We start from the raw sequence: 24,726 nt of genomic DNA on the forward strand, positions 1-24,726 counted from the left end.
AATCAGTGTCTTTTTGCCTCTGTTATCTAATCTATTGTGGCTATAATTTCTAAGCACAGAAACTAACTAAAACTTTTTTTTGTAATGTAAAAGAACGGTTCAATAAAATAACAATATAGCTACTGTAGCTAGCGATTTAAATTGACAATAGTTTTTTTTTTCTTCTTCTGAGATAACAGAGCATGAAAGTGATAAATCAATAAATGACTCACAAGATTCCACTTTCTTTTGTTAGTTCAGTCATTTTGGACATCCCCTTCTCTGTAAGATGGAAATATCACTTCCCATTCACGCTGAACAGTGATCAGCAAATGGTGTAAGACTTAATTATAAACTTTAACTTTGCAAAAAAAAAAAAAAAAAAAAAAACCCCTGAGTGTGTGACAGTCACCTCTTTTTGCAATTTCGGCAGACATCTGAGAAAAAGGGGAAATTGTTTTCGGTTTTTTTCCTCGTTTTTTCTTCAGTGACTCTGGAGTCACTATCACACTGATGAACTCAACTCCAGATAGCTGTTACAGCCTATGTTATATAGAGAGACAATTCAGACATGAACAAAACTAAAATGTCAATAAATATTGAGAGGTTAATAATTAATAGCAACTGTCTGTAGACCCGTCTGATGTCAGATGTGCAGTTGTTAGATGTGTTAAGAGTTTATTAAAATGGCTTCATAAACCACACCAATTACTCTCACCCTTAGATTACCAGTTTTAGTTAACCCCGACTTTGGCGATATTTACAACACTAATTCAACAAGACCCTTGGTAATTATAAAACATTTTCACGATTCATCTTTCCACCTTATTTTTAATGTAGCCTAGAGTGGGCGCGGCAATTTTAAACTTGAATGTGCGAGGCTAAATAGAAGAGGCTATTTCTGCTACGAAATAGTATAAACTGCTAATACATATAAATAAATAAAAATAATTTTTTTTAAAAAAAAATGCAGTCCTGAAGTTGTTTTTCACGACTACGTGACTTTGTTAAAAATAGCAGGGGATTTCTTTGAACTCAGCCAATAAGACACGACATAAACAAGTGACGTCATGAGCACGCGATCTGGGGCCGGGCTCTCGATTCCTTTCATTTTCTGAAGACTACAGATCTTTTCTATCCATGACAGCAAATGACAGCAAATGAATCTAGTCGAGCAGTCTCAGTCAACTCAGCATTCCAGCAGAGTTGAAACTGACTGAGTCCAGAGGAATGGCTCAGGTCAGTCATCTGCAGGTGATTGATGAGAAGGACTTGCGAGACGTAGTTTTGGTCAGAACGAGTGTAGGTGCGTGTTTGCGAGGCCATCTCGGAAGGACAGGACGCAAAGTGGCTGTCAAGTTAATCAAGGATAGGTAAAGTGCATTTTCGGTCATCATACCTGTGGCAGATCATTTTTGCACGTTTATTTGTTGTGCTTTGCATAGCAAATATAGGCCTATTCTATATAGCCTATATAAAAAAATGAATTAAAATATATTATTTAAGTCGTAGTAAATTAAGAGTTACTAATACAGCATTAATATGAATTAATAATAATAATTCATATTAATATGAATACGTATTAAAACAAAATGCTATTAAATATTGCTATATTGTGGAGCAGCTTACAGGGTATTTCCAAGAAATGGAAAACAAAACTTAAATGCTTTGTGTGTGTGTGTGTGTGTGTGTGTGTGTGTGTGTGTGTGTGTGTGTGTGTGTGTGTGTGTGGTATCAGTAAATGGATTGACAGGTTAAAGAAAGTAGGAATGTTGGTCCAGGTGTGCGCTGAGCAAGTACTGGTCCCGTTGGGTGTGTACACAAGTTCAGCTCACTCTCTAGTGGGGTTGGTGTGGGACTGGATGGCTGAAGGATCTCTAGAGTCCACACTGCATGATGTAAGCACTTACTTAAACAATGCACTTCATTTAAAAGATAATTTTAGTCACAGACAGCAGGTGTGTATAAAAATACCTGACGAGTCTTATCTAAAGCAGGAAGTTTGAAAATTGGTTTTTGAATTGTGTAGGTGTGTTCATGTTCCTGACAGTGAGAGAATGGAAACCCCCTGGGCAGGGAACTGTCTAGTAATGTTACTGTAGCCTACTAAAAATAGTACCAACAAACAGAAGTTTTATAGAGCCGTAGCATTCCAATACAATACATTAGCATTTTAGAAGTTGTTGCATCATCATCAGTGATATAATTCTTATTGTTAGGAAATGTCTCTCTGTGCATTATTATTTCATAAAACTGCAAGTGATATTTTTTTTTGCTTTCTTAAGACAAATCTGTACCCAGAGCTTTCCATGGCTCTTTGTCTTCGGATCCTGTTGGATGTTGCTGAAGGTTTAGCTCATATCCATGCCATTCCGGTGCCTCATGGAGCCCTGAAAGCTACTAATGTTCTTCTCGACCAACAGTACCATGCCAAAGTATTGCCATAGTCCAAAGTTCTTTAAAATATATATATTTTTTTTTTTTTGTGTGCATATGCTTTACCATTTTTCTTACTTTTATAATATGTGTGTCATTGTAGTTGTGTGACTGGGGTCAAGAGATAGACATGCACTTTACCACTTCTAATGGCCTTGGGCCATGTGTCAGAGATCTGGCCTATATGTCACCTGAAGTCTTACAAGGTGCTGTTCCTTCTGTGGAAGCGGATATATATAGGTGAGGTGCATTATTTCGAAATCCTAGAGTGTTTCAGCTGTATATTAGAGTTGAATTGTTGTGTTCATTTAAGCGTTGTAATGATTCTACAGTTTTGGGGTTCTGCTGTGGGAAACACTGAACAGAAAGCGTCCATGTGAAGGTATGTTGTCATCTCTTCAATGCATCTTGTCTTATTCTGGGAGAAGGATTTTTCAGTCATTCATTGACCTGAAACATTTCCTTTAAATTTGTTTTCATACAGGTATTGATCAGCTTCAGACCAAATTAGAGCTTGGTTTAGGGGTTGACCTTCTGCCCCTAATGACCCCTCGAAACCATGCTCTTACCCAGCTCATCGTTAGATGCTTGAAGAGTGAACCTCGAAAACGGCCATCAGCTGAGGGTTAGTTACAGCTTTTTTTGTGGAGCTTAGAGGTGTTATTTTAAATCTGCTCATCACTTATTATTTTCTGCTCATACAGAGTGTGCAGTGGTTCTAAGGACAGCTTTGGCTGCATTTGATCCTCAGACTTTGACTGAAGATGTTCTTCATCTGAAAAAATGCAAGGTACTTGTTTAAGAATTAATGAGCTTAATAATAGTTCTAAATTCTTTTATATAGTGGGGTCCAAAAGTCCACATTACAAACAGAGATTTTTTTTCATTGTAGTCTGGAAATAAGTTTAAAGTCGGCATGAGACTGAGATCTGCTTTTTTTCCCTATTGTGATGTATAACCAAGTAAAACAGCTTTTCAAACAAGATTTTTTTTTAGGGCAGGACTTGATTTTGTCCATCAGGAATTGATTTGATGTTTGCTAATAGGGATTACTAGAATGGAAGTTATTGTTTTAGATTAAAGAATATGAAGGCACATGAATTAAGAATAATAATGATGTGCACGGATACATCGGTTATAATAAATACTGCAATATTCTATAAATAAATATGAATTATCCATTTTAATTCCATGTTGACTTAAAATAAATATTTAAAACAAAGAAAACACATTAAGATTTCCTGGTCACTAATCCAAAAAGCAAATTGTATAAACATTATTTACTCTTTCCAAATGGTCAGATGCTCTTGATTTGAAGCACAAGATGCTCTTTCATTCTCAAATGCTATGCTCGAGATCATCACGTTTTACAAAAACGTTGGCGTTCATACAGCTCGAGTGCTGCTGTGATTAAAGCAAGGAGTACAAACTGAATACTAAAACATTCTAAAATTTTCTATTTAACAATTTTTATTGATTTTCTATTAGACCATGTAACATTTTTTACAACACATATTGGACCAAATGTATACAACCAAATGTTATACAAATTGTTATACAAATATTAATTCCTATGAAGATACCCCCCCACCCCAACCCTCCCAACCACCCCAACCAACCATCCCAGTTTGTCCCTTTAAATCCAGATCTCCCCTAAAATGATTGTCCTTTGAAGTGCTGATCCAGCTAAGGATTGCAGGAGCAAATACAATACATAATAACCTTACCAGTACAGTAAAGGAATGAGTGGAAAAAAGATGGGGATGTTGCCGCTTCACTCTGAAGATAACTTCTTATTCATCTGTATTTAAGGGTGTTTGTAAGCTCTCATAGTATTCTAAGAAGGGGCTCCAAACCTTCCTGAATGTTTGCAAGGAGCCTTTAAGGGTATACCTGATCTTCTTCAGCTTCAGGAAATGCATTAAACATTCTAAAATTTTCTAATAAACTTTTCACCCAATTGTTATGCAGAAGTATTTAATGATAAGCATTTTCACTAGTAGTCTGAGATTTGTGAACCCCACTTTGTGTTGAATATTATATTGTTTAATTTCAAATTATGTGAAGGATTGTGTATTTATTAGGTGGTAATGATTATGTGTGTATCTGTCTGTTTCACCAGGAGAGGAGGCTACTGAGCTGTAAAATGCAATCGTCCTGGGAGTTGCCTATTGAACTACATAACCTAGAGGTAAGACATTACTGCTGCAGGTTTTACTTGATTTGGTGTAGACCTATTCTCTCTTTTTTAAATTAGAATATAGGATTGTTGAGCAGGTACTCAGTCCAATGCTATATTTTGTATTGTATGTGTTCATTATAAATTATGTGCAAATATAACACTTCTTACAGCAAAACAGAGGTCCAAAAACTTGCTTGGGGTGTTCGTGGGCCCCCTAGAAAAAAAAATCACTTTATCTACATTTGTGCATTTTAAGATATCTGAAGGGCAAATATTGGACAGCAATTGCTTTAAAACCATGTTAGTCTTTTACATTTTCTACTGTGTTTGTGAAAAAAGAAAACGCATGGCATGAAAAGGTTAATGTAAAATAGCATTTGGGTTTGAAATGACAAAATTTGAATAGATAAATCTTTGATTTGATTGGGCATCTCTGTCATTTTGACATTGACTTGCGCCGTTATACTGCTGATCAACATAAATGAGAAAGTTGGTTATCTTTGTGTTATAGAACATTTTTGCCGCACCAAAGTACATTTATTGTTCGGCAGTTATTTAATGACTTTTATTATGAAAACGCTGGGATCTCAATGGTTGGTACGGCCATGCTTTTGACCGCTTAATGTCTTTTACCACCAACAGGACAATAGTTGCAGAGGTCCCACAAAAAAATGGACCTCAAAAGTGATTCCACAGAATGAAACTCTGCCAGTATCTTCACTGAAGGCAAAAGGAAAGTCCTCTCCGCCATTGGCAACAAGAGATTTTCCTCAGATTGGATGCTTTAGGGGTTAGTGACCACTCTTTTAATAGTATTTTGGATACATTTTCTCACTTAATTAGTGTAAAATGTCTTATAATTACATTTTCTCTGCTCATGTCTTCATAGATACTGGAAAAAGTTCAGTCCAGTCCAGTAACTCCTGCAGCAATCATGGTCTCAGTCAGATTAATGGGCGTAGTGGAATTTCCCAGAGACAGAGTCCCACATCTTTAAGGTCCCCATGTGTTTCCTCCTCAACGCTGTTTCAGAGCACCCCACAACACAACGCTGGCAACCAGGGTAAGCAATTAGTTCTGTCTCCAAAATGTCCTAACAGTCATTTTGTTTGAATCTCTCTAATTCCCTCCATTCCTGTCCTGCACATTTCCAACATATGAGTTTGGACCACAAGCATAAACATGCCATTGTTGCATACTTTAATCCATCTGGAAAAAGCTCTGCTCTCTGTCAGTCTCAATTGCCTGATGTATTTTAGCTAAATAAATCTGGAGGAGCTTTGTGTACATATTGTGTACATACTGTTGGCATAACTACCTGGACAGAGCAAAATGTATCAGTTCTTGTTTGTGTTGTGCTTTTACATGTGCGCAGTAAGCAGTTCTGTGGGACTGTGCTCGCTCGCTTCCTGAATGACCGCCCCACTAATGCCTTATCTGTGTCCAGTGTGTTTCCTCTCTAGAGGGTTTTTGTTTTTGTCTTGTTTTGTTCATTTAAATGTAAGTAGTATAGAAGGTTTTGTCGCAGTGAAGTAACTGGTTAAGAGTAAAGGCAATTTAAAAAATACACTACCGTTCAGAAGTTTGGGGTTGGTAAGATTTTTTAAATGTTTTTGAAAGAAGTTTCACAAAGGCTGCATTTATTTAATCAAAAATGCAGTAAATACCGTAATATTATGAAATATTATTACAATTTAAACTAACTGTTTCCTATTTCAACACTGAAAAAATTATTTGTTGAATTTAATCAATTTTTTTATGGTAAGGGGTTGCACACAATTGATTTAAGCTACATTTAAACAAATGCATTAAGTTGAACTAAAATTGATTAATTGTGTGCAACCACTTACCATCATTTTTTTTATTAAATTCAACGAATAATTTTTTTCAGTGAATATATTTAAAAATGGGATTTATTCCTGTGATGGTAAAGCTGAATTTTCAGCATCATTACTCCAGTCTTCAGTGTCACATGATCCTTCAGAAATCATTATAATATGTAGATTTGATAAAACATTTCTTATTATTATCACAGTTGAAAACGGTTGTGCTGCTTAATATTTTTTATGGAACCTGTAATACTTTTTTTTCTTTCATGTGTATTTGATGAATTTAAAATATTTTTCTAACATTAGAAATGTCTTTAATGTCACTTTTTGATCAATTTAATGCATCCTTGCTCAATAGATTTTTCAAATTTGCTTAATTTTAATATATTTATTGTATCTTTTATTTGGATAGAGGAGAACTGGTCCCCCAACTGAAAAACCGGCAAGGTTTTTTTCTCCATTTCTCACCTGATGGAATTTGGGTTCTTTGCTTAGTTGGGGACACGTAATATTCAGCAATATTATTGATTTGACTGCTCTGACTCTATTGGATGAGAACTGAACTGAGCTGGATGATGACATCATTGTTTTCTCCAGAGCTGCTTTATAGATTCAATGAACTGATTTTATCTGAATAATGACTGTTTGCTATTGTCTTTTTTTATTTGGATTACAGCAGAATTGAACTCTGTTTGCATCACTGAATCGTTATTTTCCTGTTTATCACTGTAAAACTGCTTTGAAACAATCTGTATTGTATAAAGCGCTATATAAATAAAAGTGACTTCATTTGTCTGCGAAGTATGTTCTTGATAAATTTGCAATATTCTTGCAGAATTTAAAAGATTCATGAAAACACTATTGACTAATGCTTCCTCTTTCTCTAGTTAAATGTGAACTGTCTGTGGGAAGGAGCTGTTGCCGGCTTCTGCAAGAGAGACGAGAGGCCATTGTTCGCTGCATGACTGAAGGACGACTCAACCACCTACTTGACGTGTTACGTGCTAGACATGCTGTGACTCGTGAGACGTATGAGATCATCACTGCGGCCTTGACCTTGACTGCACGCACGCGCTGTTTGCTTGATATCTGTGCCTGCCTTGGTGAAAATGTTGCTATCTTGGTGGCTACAACTTTAGGTTTAGTATCCACTAAAAATACTCAAACCGCCCAGAGGTGGCAGTCTGGTTAAATTTGATCAAAAATGCCTTTACATTAGTGTTGTAATGCAGTAACTGCTCACAAAACAATTGATATTAGATTTGTATGCCAGTATAATGTGTCATGAATATGTTGAGATTGTTATTGTGTTCTTAATTAGACAAGTCTGTAAGAGATGAAGAGAGGTCAGATCCTCTGGAAGGGAATGCTGCCATGCAGTTTTATTATTTTTAATCAAAAAATATCATCAAATTAACACCCAATGTAAAGGGTATTGATGATCTAATTGTTTCCCAGTTCACAAACTGAAGGGATTATTCAAATGACTTTGAACATGATCATGTTCTGATGAATGGGCAATTACAGATTTGATTACATTCCTTTGAAGAGAAAAAAAAGTCAACAGCGCAAAAATAGATTATTTTCAAAGGAACTTTTGTGAAAGGTAAATCATTCTTAATCATTCTTAACAGCTTTATAACTGTCACACTCAGTTGCTGTTAATATTGAAACCGTTGTTTCAGCCTAATATATCATATTGTTTTGATAGACTCATCAAATATTTTACGTTTCTTTCTATAACCATATTTATCTTGAGTTTTGTGTGTGTACCACACATTTCCAAGGTTGGGTGTTTTTGATGTTAGACTTAAATTTGTGCATGTTGCACAACAGACGCAGTAGTTTCTGATGGTAGTGTATCTTGCAACAAGACATTATTTTTAAAAGCATTTAATAGTATTGGTTGGTGCTCTATGTATGTAGCACGGAATGTATAAAGCAAGAATATGAATAAAGTATTCATGTATGAAAAAACAGATATGGTATAAGAAATGTCATTAAATGTTCACACTGTTTTGTTATCTGTTGTGTCTTTAATAACACAGTTTAACAGTATGTGTCCCTTCAGCATTTCACATGAACTCTTATGTTAGAGCCACTTCTTGGAGAACAGTTATTACTTGGTATTACTGTCATGTCAATACCATGCCACATACCTCCTCACAGACTATCTAATTGCATGGATGGTCTTTACGCTGAAGGGCATGAATGGACCTTGCTATAGGGGCCTTTACAAACATTGCAATATGAGATGTGAAATGTCTTTGACATGAAATTTCAAGCTGCTTCAACAGATGCGACGTACTACTTTTTTCTGTTTTTAATTATTAGAATTATTATGAACAATGAATGCTACATGCTCATAAAATAAACTACATGGAGCTTTTGTATTGCTAAGTACAACATATTTTTTTCACACCACAGGGCAATTTAAAATGAAGCAGTGAAGGTAAAATGAGATTAAAAGTAATGGTAACCATACACAGGACCTAAAATACTCATTCCCTTATACAAATATGCTTATATACTATATAACTTATAAATACACTAGGCTACTATTCAAAAGTTTGGGGTGGGCTGATTTTTTTTTTTTTTTTTTTTTTTTTTTTCAAGAAATGAATACTTTTATTAAGAAAGTATGCATTAAATTGATCAAAAGTGACCGTAAAGGCATTTATAATGTTCAAATAAATCTATTTCAAATAAATAATGTCCCATTTTATTTATCAAAGAATCCTGAAAAAAAATCTCCGTTTCCAGAAAAATGTTTATGCAAACTGTTTTCAACATCGATTATAATAATAAATGTTACTGCAGCACCAAATCAGTATATTATTTAGAAATTGAATTCAGCATATTAGAATGATTTCTTGATGTTGAATAGCCAACAAAAAGGTTTATGGACTTTATTTTTTCAGCTATGTCGTTTTAGAAAAACTTATAATAATTTTTAAAAAATCATTAGGTTTGTTTATTCTTTTATATCCTTTCCTCTAAAGCAAAACCTTATTTCTCACTTTAAAGCAAATCGCCGGACATTAAATGTATCGGGTGTGAACCAGCGTTAATCAGAAACCACTTAAACACATAGGCTACTCAAGAAAACATTACTTTAAATGGTTCGCTTTTGGCTGCAGGACAGCACCTGAATCAGGCCAAATTGTCTCTGATCAGGCTGAATGGGCTTGCTGACACGCTGGGTTGATCTGTCTGATTTGCAAACCACCCACGTGACATCAATTTTACCGGTATCACGTGACTTTCTTTGGCAGCTTGCCCATGGTGTATCTGCTGTAGTTAAAGATGCTGCTGTGTCTGCTGCTAATGTCACCAGTTAAACAAAGACGATAAAGAAAGGACACGACAAGGTAAGAACATATATCTGTTTTTAACTTTACGCTTAAAGAATAAGAATAAGAAGGGCTGGACAGGTTGTGTTAAATCGGCAAAAAAAAATAAAAAAAAAAAAAATCCCGTTTTAATTCCATTTGATTTATTTCTCCTAAACGCTCGAATTGAATATTTTCAAAATGTTTAATGCAAAGCGGAGAGGGGAATTTCTGCGTTCAAATGACGCAGTGGTCGTGGCTCATTCTGCTGCCCTCTACGTTAGAAAAACAGGATGTAACGTTAGCGTCTCGTCTCATCTCATCGATTACTAAATGTTTTACCTTTATTCAAGCCATTCACTATGATGATGACATTTACTTTCTGAACAAGTGATTTATAAGCGCTGTATTAATTAGCCCACCACTCCAAAATCGTACACACAGTACAGAGTCAGACTGCCTTACGTTTAAAACACTCTGATACAGTTGTTTTGTTGAACAGCTGATTTGCTGGAGGGGGAATGACGGATGAACTCAACGCTAAAGTCTCAAAAAGTAAACGTCGTAATGCAGTTTCAGAAACTTGTTTCTTTATTTCTTTTATTTTGTGTGTTAGTTGATGACATGTTATGTAGCCTAATATCTTATTTTGTATAGAGCCCTATCTTTCTTTTCTTTAACGCGACACTGAAGTGCGTCTAGTAACAAAGAGGGTTGCCAAATACTAACTTGTTTTGATCGCGGGGTGCCAAGTTGTTGTTGTTTTTAAGTGATTTTTAAAACCATCTTTTGTTTATGTGCTGCAAAATTTAGCAGTTTCTTGAGAATAGTGTGTTAATGAAAAGTTATGACAATTACTGGTTTCTGAAAACAAACAAAAACAAAAAAACGGCTGAAATAACGCTAAAACCAGCCTAGGCTGGTTGTCTGGTCTTCGCTGGTTTAAGCTGGACTTCCAGCTGGTGTTCAGCTGGTCTCCCATCTTGACCATCTAAGACCAGCCTGGTCAGTTGAAATAAAAGTGTCCAAAACCAGTCTAACGTTAAGCTAGTTAGCTGTTTTTTTCAGCAGGTTACTACTTAAAAAAATGCTTAAAATGAATAACAAACAACGTGGACCTTATTTGCCATATTTAATTAGACATGAATGACAATGAGACTTTGAGGGATAGACATACAGTACAGTAAGTTTTCTGAGCGTTAAACATTTAGCTGATGCAACATGGAAAATGCGTCTTTCCAAAACATTTTCCTAAAGAGAGATCTACAACACATTCAAACACACACTTACAGTAATACTTCCATTTAAATATTTACCTGTGAGGTTTAAACATATTATCTTGTGCTTATCAGTCTGTATCAAACAGATAAGCTCACAATAAGAAGAAAACATCAAAAGCATCAATCAAAAGCAAGACAGGTTTCCACAACAAGGCCGCAATTGGCTCATTCATAGTCAAATCTAAAATTATGTCATTGAGTTTCCAAGACAACGACAGGGGACTGCCTTTACCACTGTAAACTGATGTGTCCAGTGCAGATGTTTTTGTGAATTTTCCAGTTCTGAGAAACCTCTTCTAGGATGGGAAACAATTGCCTCAGGGAAGGAAAACTCTCTGGGGAGAGTTTGGGAAAAATTGAATCAGTGCTTGTTTATCAATTGCTTGCTACCATTACATAATAATTAAAAATTTATTTTTCCTCAGTTTGAAAGACAAGCTAGGTTGGACTGTTGGTTTTCGAACACACTTAGTGTAATGACCGCTTTACAAGGATAAATGTTGATGTACGTGGTTCAAGCCAAATAATCCGAGGAATGTGCTATCAGCTCTCCACAGTAGGAGAGGTGACAGCAGCGGACATCTTGTGCTTAATCATTTATAGAGGGTCAACAAACAGTCAGGACTAAATGTGATTTAGAAACCCATAGACCCTGATTAAACTTGCACGTTAACATATCGTGTACATATGATGCAAATTTTTCACCTTCTGATTGGGAGATGGGTTGTGAAATGTTTGAAGGAAGAAAAACGGTCTTGTTTACATAATATCAGTGATGCACTCTTCACACTAGTTTTTCGTCAATTAGCTACAGTACATTTAGCACGTATGCAATATACTCCTCACAATGACCTATACTGACTTCACACCATCACTAGACATTAGAGACCAGATGTGACTTTTTAATTATGTGTGGGTTATTGCTTTGATACCCAATGTCTTTTTTTATTTTATTTATTTTTTTACCTCCACCATATCTTGTCAAACTTGTATGACTGTCTTTCTTCAGTGGAACACAAAATAATATATTTTGAAGAATGTTTCTTTGGAGAACTGTTTTTTCCATACATTGAGAGTTAGTGGGGTCCAAAACAACACGAAGCCCATTGCAATTATTTTATTTATTGTCTACAGGCTATTTATTTATAGTATTTATATTAAAAAAGGCCTTTATTTGTATATTTTCAGTTTAATTTTAGTTGAAGTTTTAGTGATTTTTGTCATGTGCTTTTGTCATTTTTATTAGTTTAATATTTAATATTGTGTCATAGTATTTTAATATTATTTAGCTTTATTTAGTTTTTTGTATTTACTTAAACTTGTTTCAGTTAATTGTCAGGCAACATTTCCAATTTTAAGTCATTCATATTTATATTTTAAGTTATTTCACCTTTATTTCAATTTCAGAAAATGTATTTTGAATAGTTTTAACTTTTAAGTTAACAATAGCTACACTTCCCCATTGACTTTCATTGTATGGACAGAAAACCCACTGAGACATTATTATTATTATCTTTATTATTGTTTCTCAAAATATCTTCTTTTGTGTTCCATAGAAGAAAGTCATGCAGGTTTGGAATGACATTTGGGTAAGCAAATGATGACAGAATGTTCCTTATATAACTTTTTTTCTGGTTTTTCTTCTCTGTCAAATTAGATAAGGCCGACGAGGGCCGCTTCTATCTCCGCGCACCAACACGTACGTCTGTGGAACAGGATGGAGAACGACACTGAATCTAGAAAACTGAACGGCCAGTCTGAGGGTCCTGCAACCCTTTCAAAACCCAAAGAGTGCATGCAGCTCAAAAAGGAAATCTCGCTCTTGAACGGCATCAGCCTCATCGTGGGGAACATGATTGGCTCAGGCATATTTGTGTCGCCAAAGGGTGTCCTCATCTACAGCTCCTCCTACGGACTGTCTCTAGTTATCTGGGCCATCGGTGGCATCTTTTCAGTGGTAGGTGCTCTCTGTTATGCCGAGTTGGGCACAACAATCACCAAATCTGGTGCCAGCTACGCCTATATCCTGGAGGCTTTTGGAGGCTTCATAGCGTTCATACGTCTGTGGACATCGCTGCTCATCATCGAACCCACGAGTCAGGCTGTTATCGCCATCACCTTTGCCAACTACTTGGTTCAGCCGCTCTTCCCCACCTGCGAGCCGCCGTATTCTGCTTCTCGACTTATTGCTGCAGCCTGTATCTGTGAGTATACCGTACTGTTGCTTTGCACCCTTGTTTTTCCACATTCTTAATGTCTTTCTCACACTAGTGTTCTCTCTTCCTCTCTCTGTTTTCTCACCCTGAGATCTGATAAGCTGCTGAGTCCCATTAAGGTCTAACTTTAAAAATGTCATGGGGCAGTTAATGAATAACTTGTTTTTGAGTTCATGGAGCCCATTCTTCTGGTTCTGTGGTGCCTCTCCTCTTATACCCGTTTCACTTGGATACCTTCAGCAGCCTCATTAGACATGCCTTTCTAAATGAAATAAACATTACTGTTGCCATGAATACCACCAAACTCGTTTTACTTCCTACTAATCCATTCAAGTTGTAATAATAGTTTAATTGCTGGTCCTATCATTTGGCTTTAGGGAGTAACCATTGTTGTCATTCATTGCGCATTCAATTTGATTTTCAGAGTAATTATGTCAACATATATTTATTCTTATGCTAACATGCTTACTATTCATGATGTTTCAGGCCTGCTGACCTTTATTAATTCTGCTTATGTCAAGTGGGGTACCAGGGTGCAGGATGTCTTCACTTACGCCAAAGTGCTGGCCCTCATTGTCATTATTATCACTGGGATAGTGAAAATGTGCCAAGGTAAAAAAATTTACTCTACACAATCAGCAATCTTATAAAGATGTTTTTGTAAATGTTTTACTACAGTTTACTACAGATGTTGCTCTCTTGTGAGATTTGAATCAGCTTAAAGGGATAGTTCAGCAAAAGGGATAGTACCCTCATGTCCAGACCTGTATGACTTTATTTCTTCTGCAGAACATAAAAAGAAAGAGACATTTTCAGTATCTTTTATTTTTATTTATTTTATTCATACAATGGAAATCAGTGGTAATCAAAACTGTTTGGTTACCAGCATTCTTCAAAATACCGTATTTGGTTTTCTGTAGAAGAAAGAAAGGCACACGGGCCTGAACAGTAGAGTGAGTAAATGATGACATAATTTATTTCTTTTAGTTTATTTAACAGAGACAGTGCACACAAATAAGCATTACTGTAAATGCGGCGGAGTAAGTCTAAAGCAGGGGTGTCCAATCCTGCTCCTGGAGGGCCACTGTCCTGCAAAGTTTAACTCCAACCCTAATTAAACACACCTGAACCAGCTAATTAAGGTCTTACTAGGCATACTAGAAACTTCCAGGCAGGTGTGTTGAGGAAAGTTGGAGCTCAACTCTGCAGGACAGGACTCCAGGACTGAGTTTGGATTTTCATCTGTAGTCCCTGGACAGAATGTTGAAGTCAACCTAAAAACAAAAACAAAATGTGAAGTCAAAAAAAAATAAAAAAATTAAATCATGTTATAAACATGCAAAAGCATACAGAATGCATAGTACTGTATATTTGATATATAAATCCAAATAACACTATAAGAGCAAAACCGCAATGCAAAGTGTTCTAAGAAATGTTAATCTTGAAGATCCGCTAAACTTTTCAGTACTTTTCGTAATGTTTCCCACACAGGTTTCACAATGAACTTTGAGGATTCTTTTCAAGGCTCGTCTCGTGACCCAGGAGATATCGCTCTGGCATTGTACTCGGCTCTTTTCTCGTACTCAGGCTGGGACACTCTTAACTTTGTCACAGAAGAGATTAAGAACCCTGAAAGGTACTTCTTTGAGACAGACTTGACCCTTAGTTCCTGTTCCTGTTGTGAACATACAGCATGAAAAAAATAGGTATTGATAAAGATAGCTAATACTTCTATTCATGCGTGTCTCAGGAACCTTCCCCTCTCCATTGCAATCTCCATGCCGATCGTTACGATCATCTACATCCTCACAAACGTGGCCTACTACGCTGTGCTCGACATGAGTGCCATCCTTGCCAGTGATGCTGTTGCTGTGGTGAGTTCATAGACCTCTGTGTTGTCATAATGTTTGTTGTGTCTGTAATCTAACAGCTAATATTTCCCACAGACGTTTGCAGACCGCACCCTGGGAGTGATGAGTTGGACCATCCCCATTGCGGTTGCTTTATCCTGTTACGGAGGTCTTAATGCTTCCATCATTGCTGCATCTAGGTCAGTCTAAAGCTTGATTTCAGAGATGGTCTTATAATTGGGAGATACAAGGGTCCATGGCTCAACCATTGGAAAAAGCTTAAAGGGGACATAACACACACAGTTTCTGCCAATCTCATGTTAATCTTGAGTACCTATAGAGTAGTATTGCATCCTTCATATCTCCGAAGAGTCTTTAGTTTTATCAGATTTATAAAAGACAGATACGCTGTACCGATTCTTTCCGAAAACAGCCGAGGTCCTGGGGGCGTGCCGTGGGCGGAGCTAAAGAGTCAAGCACATCGCATTACCCCTGGATAACTTTTGATTCACTAAACGTTCGTGTTGTTAACATTATATGCAGTTACGCACCAATTGCCAACAAAACAGACATTTTATGTTTTCTACCGGCTGAAAATCCTACTCATGACCTGGATATTTTAGCGCTGGAACCGCTTCATCTTTCAGTTTCAAACGATCCCAGTTTCAAACTGGGCCTGGTTTAAAAAACATTTGTCACCGAAATGCAAACAAACAAACACACCCCGGATAAACTAACTGCATCTACTGTTCCTATAACACTGGGTTCTTTGGGAAGCTGAACAAGGTTATCTTTTCCCCACAACCACTGAAGTGTATTTGGCACAGAAATACTCTGTCATACGTCCAACTCATTTTTTGAAACTTTGTCCATGTTTAGCATGAGAATCCAACTCTTTAACAGTGTAAATTAGTCAGAATGCATGAAATAGCATTATACATCCCCTTTAACGGCTAATTTGAATTACGTGTACCTTGGTAACCAATCACATTACAGCCTTGACATTGAATTTAGTTCAGAGTTGTGCGACAGTCAATCAATGTTTCCGGAGACCATAGAAATGAATGAGAAATGCAGTCAAATGAATCATACCCATCGCCCAATTGTCTGTGACTTCTCTTATAAAACAGCATTTTTTTTCTGGTGTATCTTAAAATAATGTTTAAGAGCAAACATGTTGAGGATTAGCCCATGGGCTGTCGATTCATTAAATAATTTATTTCCTCACAAAAGCAGTCTATTCAGCGTAGTGAAACATCTCCATTGACATCCATTAAAAAAAAACTGCCTTTTGTCTCCCTCTCTGTGTACCACAGCGTTTGCAGGTGTTATGCTTTTTTCAGCTAAGGTTGCAGGCTTGCCTTCAAGTGGTTTTGTTGATCTCTACACACCATCATGAAGAATTTAACTTAAAGGGCTAGTTCACCCAAAAATGAAAATTCTGTCATCATTTGTTGTATTTTTCCATTCTATGGAAGTTAATGGGTTCCATCAACTTTTTGGTTACCCACATTCTTCAAAATATCTTATTTTGTGTTCAACAGAAGAAAGAAACTTGAGGGTGAGTAAATTATGACAGAATTTTCATTTTTGGGTGAACTAGCCCTTTAAGTCCATTCTATTTTCATAGTCTAAAGAGACTGATTTTGTATTATATGTTTTGAAAATGCTCCTGTACAATTGCAGTGGCTTTATAGTTTTATTATTCCACTTGAACCTCCGTTTTGTTCTTCAAGTTTATTCTTAATGACTGCTGTTAACCTCCAGGAGGAGGAACAGAGCTTAGTTCAGATCCTGTGGTTTTTATAGGAAGCTACTCAATTGCTCAGACCATCTGGAGCAGCTTTCTGGTAATGACTGTGTGGGGGGCCTGACACTATTCCATGTGTAAGATAATGAGATCTGAGGAGTGTTGAGAAATTTTGGGCGTGTTAAGAAAATATATGCAGTGCTGATGGGAATTCAGATGCTTTGGGAACCCAGTTTCATGTATGATATATTAGCATGAAATCTTCAAATAAAATAGATTTTGCTTTTAGGTCATTAATGTGCGAGCATATTAGTATGAAGATAATTTTCATGCAAAATGCAAACAATGTTTGTTTTAGTTTTTTTTGCAATTATGCATTTAGTTTGCGTAATTGGTTTGCTTTCTCAGCACGTTAAATAGGTGCAGTGCTATTTCACTATCACTATAAGATGGCATTATAGGTTTTATATTTTTCTGTTTTCATTTTAACTTTAGTGCTTTTGTGGTGTTTTTGTCATTTTTAGGATTTAAATAAAAAATGCATATAGTTTTTTTATTTCAGTTTTAGCTATTTTAGACAACTTAAAATGAGAAATGTTGCCTGTGGCAACTAGCTGATATAAAAAAAATGTTTAGTGTTTTATATTTTATTTTATTTAAGTTCACGTTTATTTTAAGTTAACTTAATAACCCTTCCTGGGTGCATTTGAGATACATTTGAATAAAGCAAGTCTCTTGCTGCTGCAGGTTGTTCTTCGTGGGAGCTCGAGAAGGTCATCTTCCAGATGCTTTGTCCATGATTCATATGCAGAGATTCACACCAGTTCCTGCACTGCTATTTAACGCAAGTACATTTCAGTTACACTTTTAACGCCTAATGCTTCTTAACATTCTCTCTTTATCAGAGAGACTTTTTCTGTGACTCTTTTTTCTTTTCTTTTTTCTATTTTTAAATATTTAAAATGTATATATTTTATAAATACGTTTTTAAACTTTCTATTACCAACATTTAGTTCAAATATAAGTGTTATTGTGGTGTCTCATAGTCTGGGATGTTTGAGGTTTTCTGTCTCCATCTAGTGGATCAAGTAACTAAGGTTGTGCTTTCTGTCTGCAGTGTGCCATGGCTCTGATCTACCTTACAGTGGAAGATGTTTTCCAGCTGATTAACTATTACAGCTTCAGTTACTGGTTTTTCGTTGGCCTGTCTATCGCCGGGCAGATCTACCTTCGCTGGAAGGAGCCAGACAGGCCCCGACCACTGAAGGTGAGGCAGTAGACACTGTACAGATGGGAATTTTTTTTTTTTACCACCTTCATAACTTAACAATAACATGAAGAAGTGTGTGACACATAAACCTGTTACAAACAACTATAGCCTACTATGCACTGTATTCAAAAGCTTGGGGTTAGGAAGATTTATTTTAAATACTTTTATTTAGCATTAATACTTTAAATCAGCAAGGGCACATTAAATTGATCAAAAGTGACAGTAAAGATAGTGTAATGTTACAAATAAATGCGGTTCTTTTGAACTAACTTTAGAATCAAAGAATCCCCAAAATACATCATGGCTTCCACAAAAATATACTAAGCAGCACATCTGTTTTCAACATTGATAATAACAAATGTTACTGCAGAAACAAATCAGCATATTATAATGATTTCTGAAGGATCATGTGACTGAAGACTGGAGTAATGATGCTGAAATTTCAGCTTTGCCATCACAGAAATAAATTACATTTTAAAATGTATTCAAATAGAAAATGGCGATTTTAAATTATATTTCTGTTTCTACTTAAAAAAATTAAAATAAATGCAGCCTTGGTGAGCAATAAGAGACTTCTTTCAAAAATATTTGTAAATCTTAACAATTTAAAAACTTAAAATGACCCCAAACTTGTCAATGTAAGTGTAAAAAAACGGTTAGTTAGGACTGGTCGAAACTTAAATGGAATAACTGTTGTTAAAAAAGGGGAACATAGAAATCAGGTGCAATTTGAAATGGGACATTGAATGTGAAATAAAATGTTGTTTTCCTCTCCTCTCTTCCATGTTTGTGTGTGATCAGTTGAGTCTGGTGTATCCCATCATCTTCTGCATGTGTGTTGTGTTCCTAGTGGCTGTGCCACTTTATTCTGACACACTCAACTCACTCATTGGAATTGCTATTGCCCTCTCCGGAGTTCCTGTTTACTTCTTGGGTATCTATCTTCCTGAGTCTAAGCGCCCACCCATCATCACTAAATTACTAAGTAAGTACCACAGACTTTAGCACTAAAACTTTCATTTGTTTACAAATTCAGAGCCAAAATGACAGTGGCAGTGATTGGATATAAAGTTGGCATGAAACGGAAGTTGTAATAGTCTTTCTTTCCCTATTGTGACGTATATTCGAGTGAAACGGCTTCTGTGATATTTCTGTGATCTCATGCGAGTGACAGGTTGTCCCGATATAATACATGGGCACATACAAAATGAAATAATGATGTGCACAAATAAATAATTTATAATAAATATACAAATATTATTGATTTGTTAATTTTGATTTAATGGGAACTTTAACATGTGTCTCCCTTACACAGATGCCATCACACGTTTCACCCAGTTCACGTGCTTTTGTGTGCTCACCGAGATGGACACCGTTGATTAGAACACTTGCACTCCTCTGACCCACAAACCCACTGGTTCAGGAGGAGGAAACCAATATCTGGAGATAAGGGAAAAAGATCTTCCACACTTTAAGACACAGATGCACTCCTATTTTAAGGTGTCGGTTAAGGTCACGGTGCACTGCAAGTATTGGGAATACGACCTTATGAACCATATGGTATGAAAATTAAGGCCATTTTAAAGGTTCATAATGGTACCAGGCATGATGCAAACACTATCTGTATTCTTGAATTCGATTATTTATACGTTTATGTAACATTTTCCACCCTGTTTTTCTAACATGCTTTTATTTTAGAATCTAGTCTTTACAATTTTTCAATTAATTTATACACATTTTTTAAGCAAGATATTTTATCTTCCTCTTCGTGATTTACTTTCGCACAAATGTGTCAGTTCTTTTATATATAATTTTTTGTGTGTTTTTGGAGTTGGCCAGACCTGTATAATTGCCCACATGCCTTAACTGGTTTTTAGGGGGAAGGTGATTGTACACAGTTGAACGTTCAAATCTGCTGCTATGTTGCTGTACATGTAATGAAGCATCACATTCACTTGTAGAAGAGGAATAAAGATGAAGAGTACATCAGATGTGCTGGAAACATTTGTCGACTCAATCTAGGAATGTTTTTTAAGTACATCTGTTCCAAATTTGGATATCTAGTTTTCAAATTCTGTTAACTTCAAATTGTATTCCAGATTTAAACTAAACGATTGTTTCATTGAATTCATTTTTTCCATTTGCAATACTAAGTGTCATGGGTTTGTCAAATCAGCCTGAAATGTCCATCAGCCAAACAAGCAATACTTTTTTTACTAGTGAAAATCCCAGTTAACTCAGGATGCAATTCCAGAAGTAATTTAAACAGGTTATTCTGATAAGGTTTGCCTTGTAGCGTGATGCACACCGAAACCACACTTTCAAACTGTTTTTTATTTGCCTTAAATGTACAAGTGTTTCTATTAATTTATTTCAAAAGAGTATCAACTTTTTTTCTACCAGACAACTGTTTGAATAAATTAAATAATTCAAGAGATTTTCAGTTTAATTCTGAAGTCTTTATTTTTTTTTATACACATCTACATATTTACAGGTATGTTGTTTTTCACCCCTTTGGATATGGGGAACTTACAAACACTACACACATAACTGACAACACAAAGCACCCCACACTTACACAAACTCAAATAATCACCATTTTCTCCCCATACTATCTTCACATCAAACAATCGCCAAATATTGCAAATAGTAAATCACTCATCTCACTAACGCGCAAGTCAAAGCAACCCACACAAGTACACGCACATGGGCTACCACATACATTCACTTTTGACAAAAGAACATACAGCTTCACTCAACACACGTCAGTAAAAATGGCCTCTCATGCTTGTTACAACACACGGAGGCTCTCAGTCAGAATCGTTATACTCTCGTTCCTCCTCATCAACATCCTTATCTTTGTCATTCTCCAACTCCTGGATCACGTCCTGCCGGTAGCATTCCCAGCTCCTCCTGCTATACGAGTGCTCTTCACTCCAGAAACCTGGACCCAAAAATACATTCAATATATTATGATATGCCATTTGATAAAGCAGTGGAGGCTCATTTTTTTTGTTTGTTTAAACTTTAGTTTATGCTCTTTTTAATGTCATAATATCAAGGGATAGAGGAGCTTTTAAAAAGATTCAGAAATGAAGCAATATAATAGCTTGGGTGTATGACCTCCATATCGCTCCTCTGCATCACTGTCACCCTCACTGCTCTCATCTGGGTAGTCATTTCTCCAGTTGGTTTCAGCGTTCTCATCATCTTCATCTTCATACACCTCTTCCTCCCAGGCCACTACATCAGGGACCTGTGTATTCAAAGAGAAAAAGACAAATGAGTTTGTGCAAAGATAAAATAGATCTTCAACTAACCAGGCTTAGTTTGAAATATAACTTAATAAATTAAAGCTGAATAGTAATATATATATAAAAAAAATTTAAATCAAGAATGGATATAAAAATAAAAGTTAATCCAAAATATGAATTAAAACTCCAATAGTAAATAGTTAATACTAAAGTAACTGCAACGAACCAGCTCTCCCTCTTGTGCGTAAGGTCTGACAGACAGAATGTCTTGGATCCAGCCTGGTGTGGCCGTCTCTTGGTAGTACAAGTCATACACGTAATCATCCTCTTTCTCTCGATGTTCAATACCGAGTCCATCTCCTGACACACTCAGCTTCTCACGAATCATCTTCACAGAGTTACAAAGGATTGTCTCTGGGTCAGACACAACATTCTGAGGAAAAAGAAAACTTCAACTATTAGTCATTTTAATAAGCGGATAAAAAGTCATTAGCTTCTGGTTAATTACTTTTGTAGACCAGTGTAAATTGTGAATGCATATTTCTCCACAAACTAAATTGTTAAAACGTCAGAGTTTTTTTAAATTAACGAGTTGAAAGAAATGGATGGTAAAAGAAAATGTAGCCAAAACTTATATTCAATGAGGTTTAAAAAGTATTTAAAGGATTAGTTCAGCCAAAAATGAAAATTCTGTCAACATTCACCCTCATGTTGTTCCAAATCCGTAAAACTTTCGTTCAACACAAATTAAGATCTTTTTTAATAAAATCTGAGCGATTTCTGTCTCTCCATAGACAGCTACGCAACTGACACTTTGATGCTTCAAAAAGTTAGAGAAATTCATATCTTTGATTAAAAATTTCTCAATTTGTGTTCTGAAGATAAACAAAAGTCTTACGGGTTCGGAATGACACGAGGGCGAGTAAATAAAAAAAAAATACAGAATTTTCTTTTTTGGGTGAACTAACCCTTTAAAGTGGATTTTGCATGAGGTTGGCTGAGAAAATGCAAAGACTAAGGGTGGATACTAGTTATAAGGTTGTTGTTATTATTATTATTATTATAAGATAAGTAAATGTTGAAAATAGCAATATCATAAACAAGTAGGTGTGTTCAAACTTCAAATAAAAATAAAATATTAATAAGAATGAGGGGGTTCTTAAACTACATTTGTTTGTGATTTTGTAAATTTTTTCTATTGACAGAAACTGATTAATAAAATCTTCTGGCTTTACCTTGCCAGGCACCTTGACATCACCATCCTCATGCACAATATCAAACACTTGCACTTCTCCCAAAGCCAGGTTGTCACAGTTCTCTGTTTTGCTGTCATCGTTCTCCTCTGCTCCTCTTGCAGGTGCAGGCTCTGTTGGCAGTCCGGCCCTGTGGCTGGACAGGATCCGGTACCGTTCCTCTCGCCTGGTGCTCCATTTGACACTGCGCAGATCACCAATGATCCTCTGAGAGCTTCCTTGTGACGGCCGCAAGGCATGATGGGCCAGACGTGGACGTGCCAGAGCTTCACGGACATGTGGCTGTACCGGAGCATCCTATTAAAATAATTGATATATTTTAACAATAGGCAAAAATATTGAAACAGACAAGAATTGTGACTATATAGATTTAACCACAGCAATCATTTCCATTTGACAATTATTCTGAACGGTCTAGACTTAAAGGGATAGTTCACTCAAAAATGAAAATTGTGTCATCACTTACTCAACCTCGTGTTGTTCTAAACCTGTATGGGTTTCTCTGTTCTGTTGAACACAAAAGAAGATATTTTGAAGAATGTCGGTAACCAAACAGTTGATGGACCCCATTGACTTCCATAGTGGGAAAAAAAATACCATGGAAGTCAATGGGGTCCATCAACTGTTTGGTTACCGACATTCTTCAAAATATCTTCTTTTGTGTTCAACAGAACAGAGAAACCCATACAGGTTTAGAACAACACGAGGTTGAGTAAGTATGACACAATTTTCCTTTTTGAGTGAACTATCCCTTTAATTTCATACTTATATATCAATCCATCAATTGATCTATCAATCAAGCCATCCATGGTCGACAATGGTTAACATTAAACATAAACACGTGTAATTTCACTATTTCATACACTGTTGCCTAATTTTTACAAGCACATTTTTCATTTTGTTAAGGAATTATACTGTCCAAGGAGACGGTTAAATAACATCTCAAATGTAACAAACAAGGTAAAATCAAAGATTTTTGACAAGCGCATTGACTTGTGCGCTGGCAAGTCATGACGTCTTTACGTCATCAATGACCACCAAAAACAATACAATCTCACAGAGAGCACTGTTTCTGCTGACGGCAAAGCAGCTGCCGTACAGTCATTACCTGTGACACCACGGTGGCTACTAGTTTGAACACAGAGTTCTCTATCTTAGGCTCCTGAGGTTCTGGTTCACTCTCATCGCTGGGTTGAGCCGCCGTGGCCTCCGGACGGATCCGCTTACAGGCCAGCAGCAGCGCGTCCGCTGGATCAGTACCTCTCTTCCTCTTCACCCGCAGAATGGTCGTGCTCGGGTCCATTTCGGTAAAGACACGTCTGTTATGTCACCACGGGGAGATTTCAGATGGCAGACAAACAAATACACGAGCCAGCCAGCGACGACAACAACAACCTGCGCTGTAGCCTGCCTTTCTTCCTTTTCACTCGTTTTTTCTCGTTTGGCGGTTTTATTGACCATCATATTGAGGAACAGTAGCGCCACGCTGCGGCGTGGAGTTTCTTAAATGTAAAGGGTATCGGTATATGTCCCCATATTGTTGCAATTAACCGCCTGCAGAGGTCGCGGTTTAATTGGGTTTAATTAAAGGTTGACTTGAAATCCTTGGATCGGCTACTGTTTTTTTTAACAGCTTAACATAATATTATCCTCGGGTATTTTATCAATCAAGGCCTTTTCTGACCTTTAGGAACATACTTTAATGAAAAACTAAACAGTATGTCTATATTATAATTACATGATTATAATATATAATGATTTCATAACGAAGTCTCTCATACTGGCAGAGTAAAACGTCATTCATTTTAAGATTTTTTACATCATGATAATGATTGCACAATGATAGGGTTGTACAACTTTTCCCCAAAAGTGAAAAATGTAATTACCTTCACACTCAATATCAAAAATTCACACCAACACATATTATAGCCTACTAAAATTAACTTGGCAGACCAAGGCCATGAACAAAACTTTACAGGACTGGCTACTGTCATTTTTTTGTATCGTTTGATGAAACATTGTTTAAAGAAGTAGTCAACCATAGTATATGGAACTGTGCTATTTTAAAAGTGGACCACACAAATGTTAACACTAT

The 24,726-nt window shown here is 36.3% G+C and overlaps 3 protein-coding genes across 4 annotated transcripts; 2 read left to right on the forward strand and 1 right to left on the reverse strand.

Moving 5' to 3' along the window:
• The first annotated feature begins 1,069 nt into the window (after positions 1-1,069).
• On the forward strand, positions 1,070-8,450 carry LOC309493183 (receptor-interacting serine/threonine-protein kinase 2). Of its 2 annotated transcripts, none has more exons than XM_082162300.1 (11): positions 1,070-1,352; positions 1,718-1,877; positions 2,265-2,414; positions 2,519-2,655; positions 2,748-2,797; positions 2,900-3,040; positions 3,120-3,205; positions 4,538-4,606; positions 5,240-5,387; positions 5,487-5,660; positions 7,314-8,450. In XM_082162300.1, exons 1-11 carry the CDS (start codon positions 1,210-1,212, stop codon positions 7,616-7,618), a joined length of 1,563 nt encoding a protein of 520 aa, XP_082018426.1. In that variant the 5' UTR covers positions 1,070-1,209; the 3' UTR covers positions 7,619-8,450. The 2 variants fall into 2 exon arrangements, with proteins under 2 accessions (XP_082018426.1, XP_082018427.1); XM_082162301.1 differs by lacking the exon at positions 7,314-8,450 and adding an exon at positions 6,839-7,215.
• A 1,216-nt stretch (positions 8,451-9,666) lies between these two features.
• Positions 9,667-20,561, forward strand: slc7a6 (solute carrier family 7 member 6). The gene is made up of 10 exons (XM_082161372.1): positions 9,667-9,797; positions 12,696-13,242; positions 13,741-13,866; positions 14,746-14,890; positions 15,005-15,128; positions 15,201-15,304; positions 17,602-17,698; positions 17,972-18,121; positions 18,926-19,109; positions 19,440-20,561. The coding sequence occupies exons 2-10, from the start codon at positions 12,756-12,758 to the stop codon at positions 19,505-19,507; spliced, it is 1,485 nt and encodes a 494-aa protein (XP_082017498.1). The 5' UTR covers positions 9,667-9,797; positions 12,696-12,755; the 3' UTR covers positions 19,508-20,561.
• On the reverse strand, positions 19,877-24,080 carry slc7a6os (solute carrier family 7 member 6 opposite strand). The gene is made up of 5 exons (XM_082161373.1): positions 23,740-24,080; positions 22,614-22,928; positions 21,605-21,811; positions 21,248-21,380; positions 19,877-21,068 (listed from the first exon to the last, which is right to left on the reverse strand). The coding sequence occupies exons 1-5, from the start codon at positions 23,932-23,934 to the stop codon at positions 20,935-20,937; spliced, it is 984 nt and encodes a 327-aa protein (XP_082017499.1). The 5' UTR covers positions 23,935-24,080; the 3' UTR covers positions 19,877-20,934.
• Between the last annotated feature and the right edge of the window lie 646 nt (positions 24,081-24,726).

Source organism: Leuciscus leuciscus (assembly GCF_965113295.1).
Source record: "Leuciscus leuciscus genome assembly, chromosome: 2".
NCBI lineage: Eukaryota > Metazoa > Chordata > Actinopteri > Cypriniformes > Leuciscidae > Leuciscus > Leuciscus leuciscus.

Bases quoted from the DNA above. Each gene is read 5' to 3' on its own strand.
- slc7a6 (XM_082161372.1), top strand. From the start codon at position 12,756: ATGGAGAACGACACTGAATCTAGAAAACTGAACGGCCAGTCTGAGGGT. The intron at 17,699-17,971 runs GCAAGTACATTT...TTCTGTCTGCAG, and splicing joins TTCCTGCACTGCTATTTAAC to TGTGCCATGGCTCTGATCTA. The intron at 18,122-18,925 runs GTGAGGCAGTAG...GTGTGTGATCAG, and splicing joins ACAGGCCCCGACCACTGAAG to TTGAGTCTGGTGTATCCCAT.
- LOC309493183 (XM_082162300.1), top strand. From the start codon at position 1,210: ATGGCTCAGGTCAGTCATCTGCAGGTGATTGATGAGAAGGACTTGCGA. The intron at 2,798-2,899 runs GTATGTTGTCAT...GTTTTCATACAG, and splicing joins CAGAAAGCGTCCATGTGAAG to GTATTGATCAGCTTCAGACC. The intron at 4,607-5,239 runs GTAAGACATTAC...TACCACCAACAG, and splicing joins TTGAACTACATAACCTAGAG to GACAATAGTTGCAGAGGTCC.
- slc7a6os (XM_082161373.1), bottom strand. From the start codon at position 23,934: ATGGACCCGAGCACGACCATTCTGCGGGTGAAGAGGAAGAGAGGTACT. The intron at 22,929-23,739 runs GTAATGACTGTA...TTATTTTAATAG, and splicing joins TAGCCACCGTGGTGTCACAG to GATGCTCCGGTACAGCCACA. The intron at 21,812-22,613 runs GTAAAGCCAGAA...CTTTTTCCTCAG, and splicing joins ATGTCAAGGTGCCTGGCAAG to AATGTTGTGTCTGACCCAGA.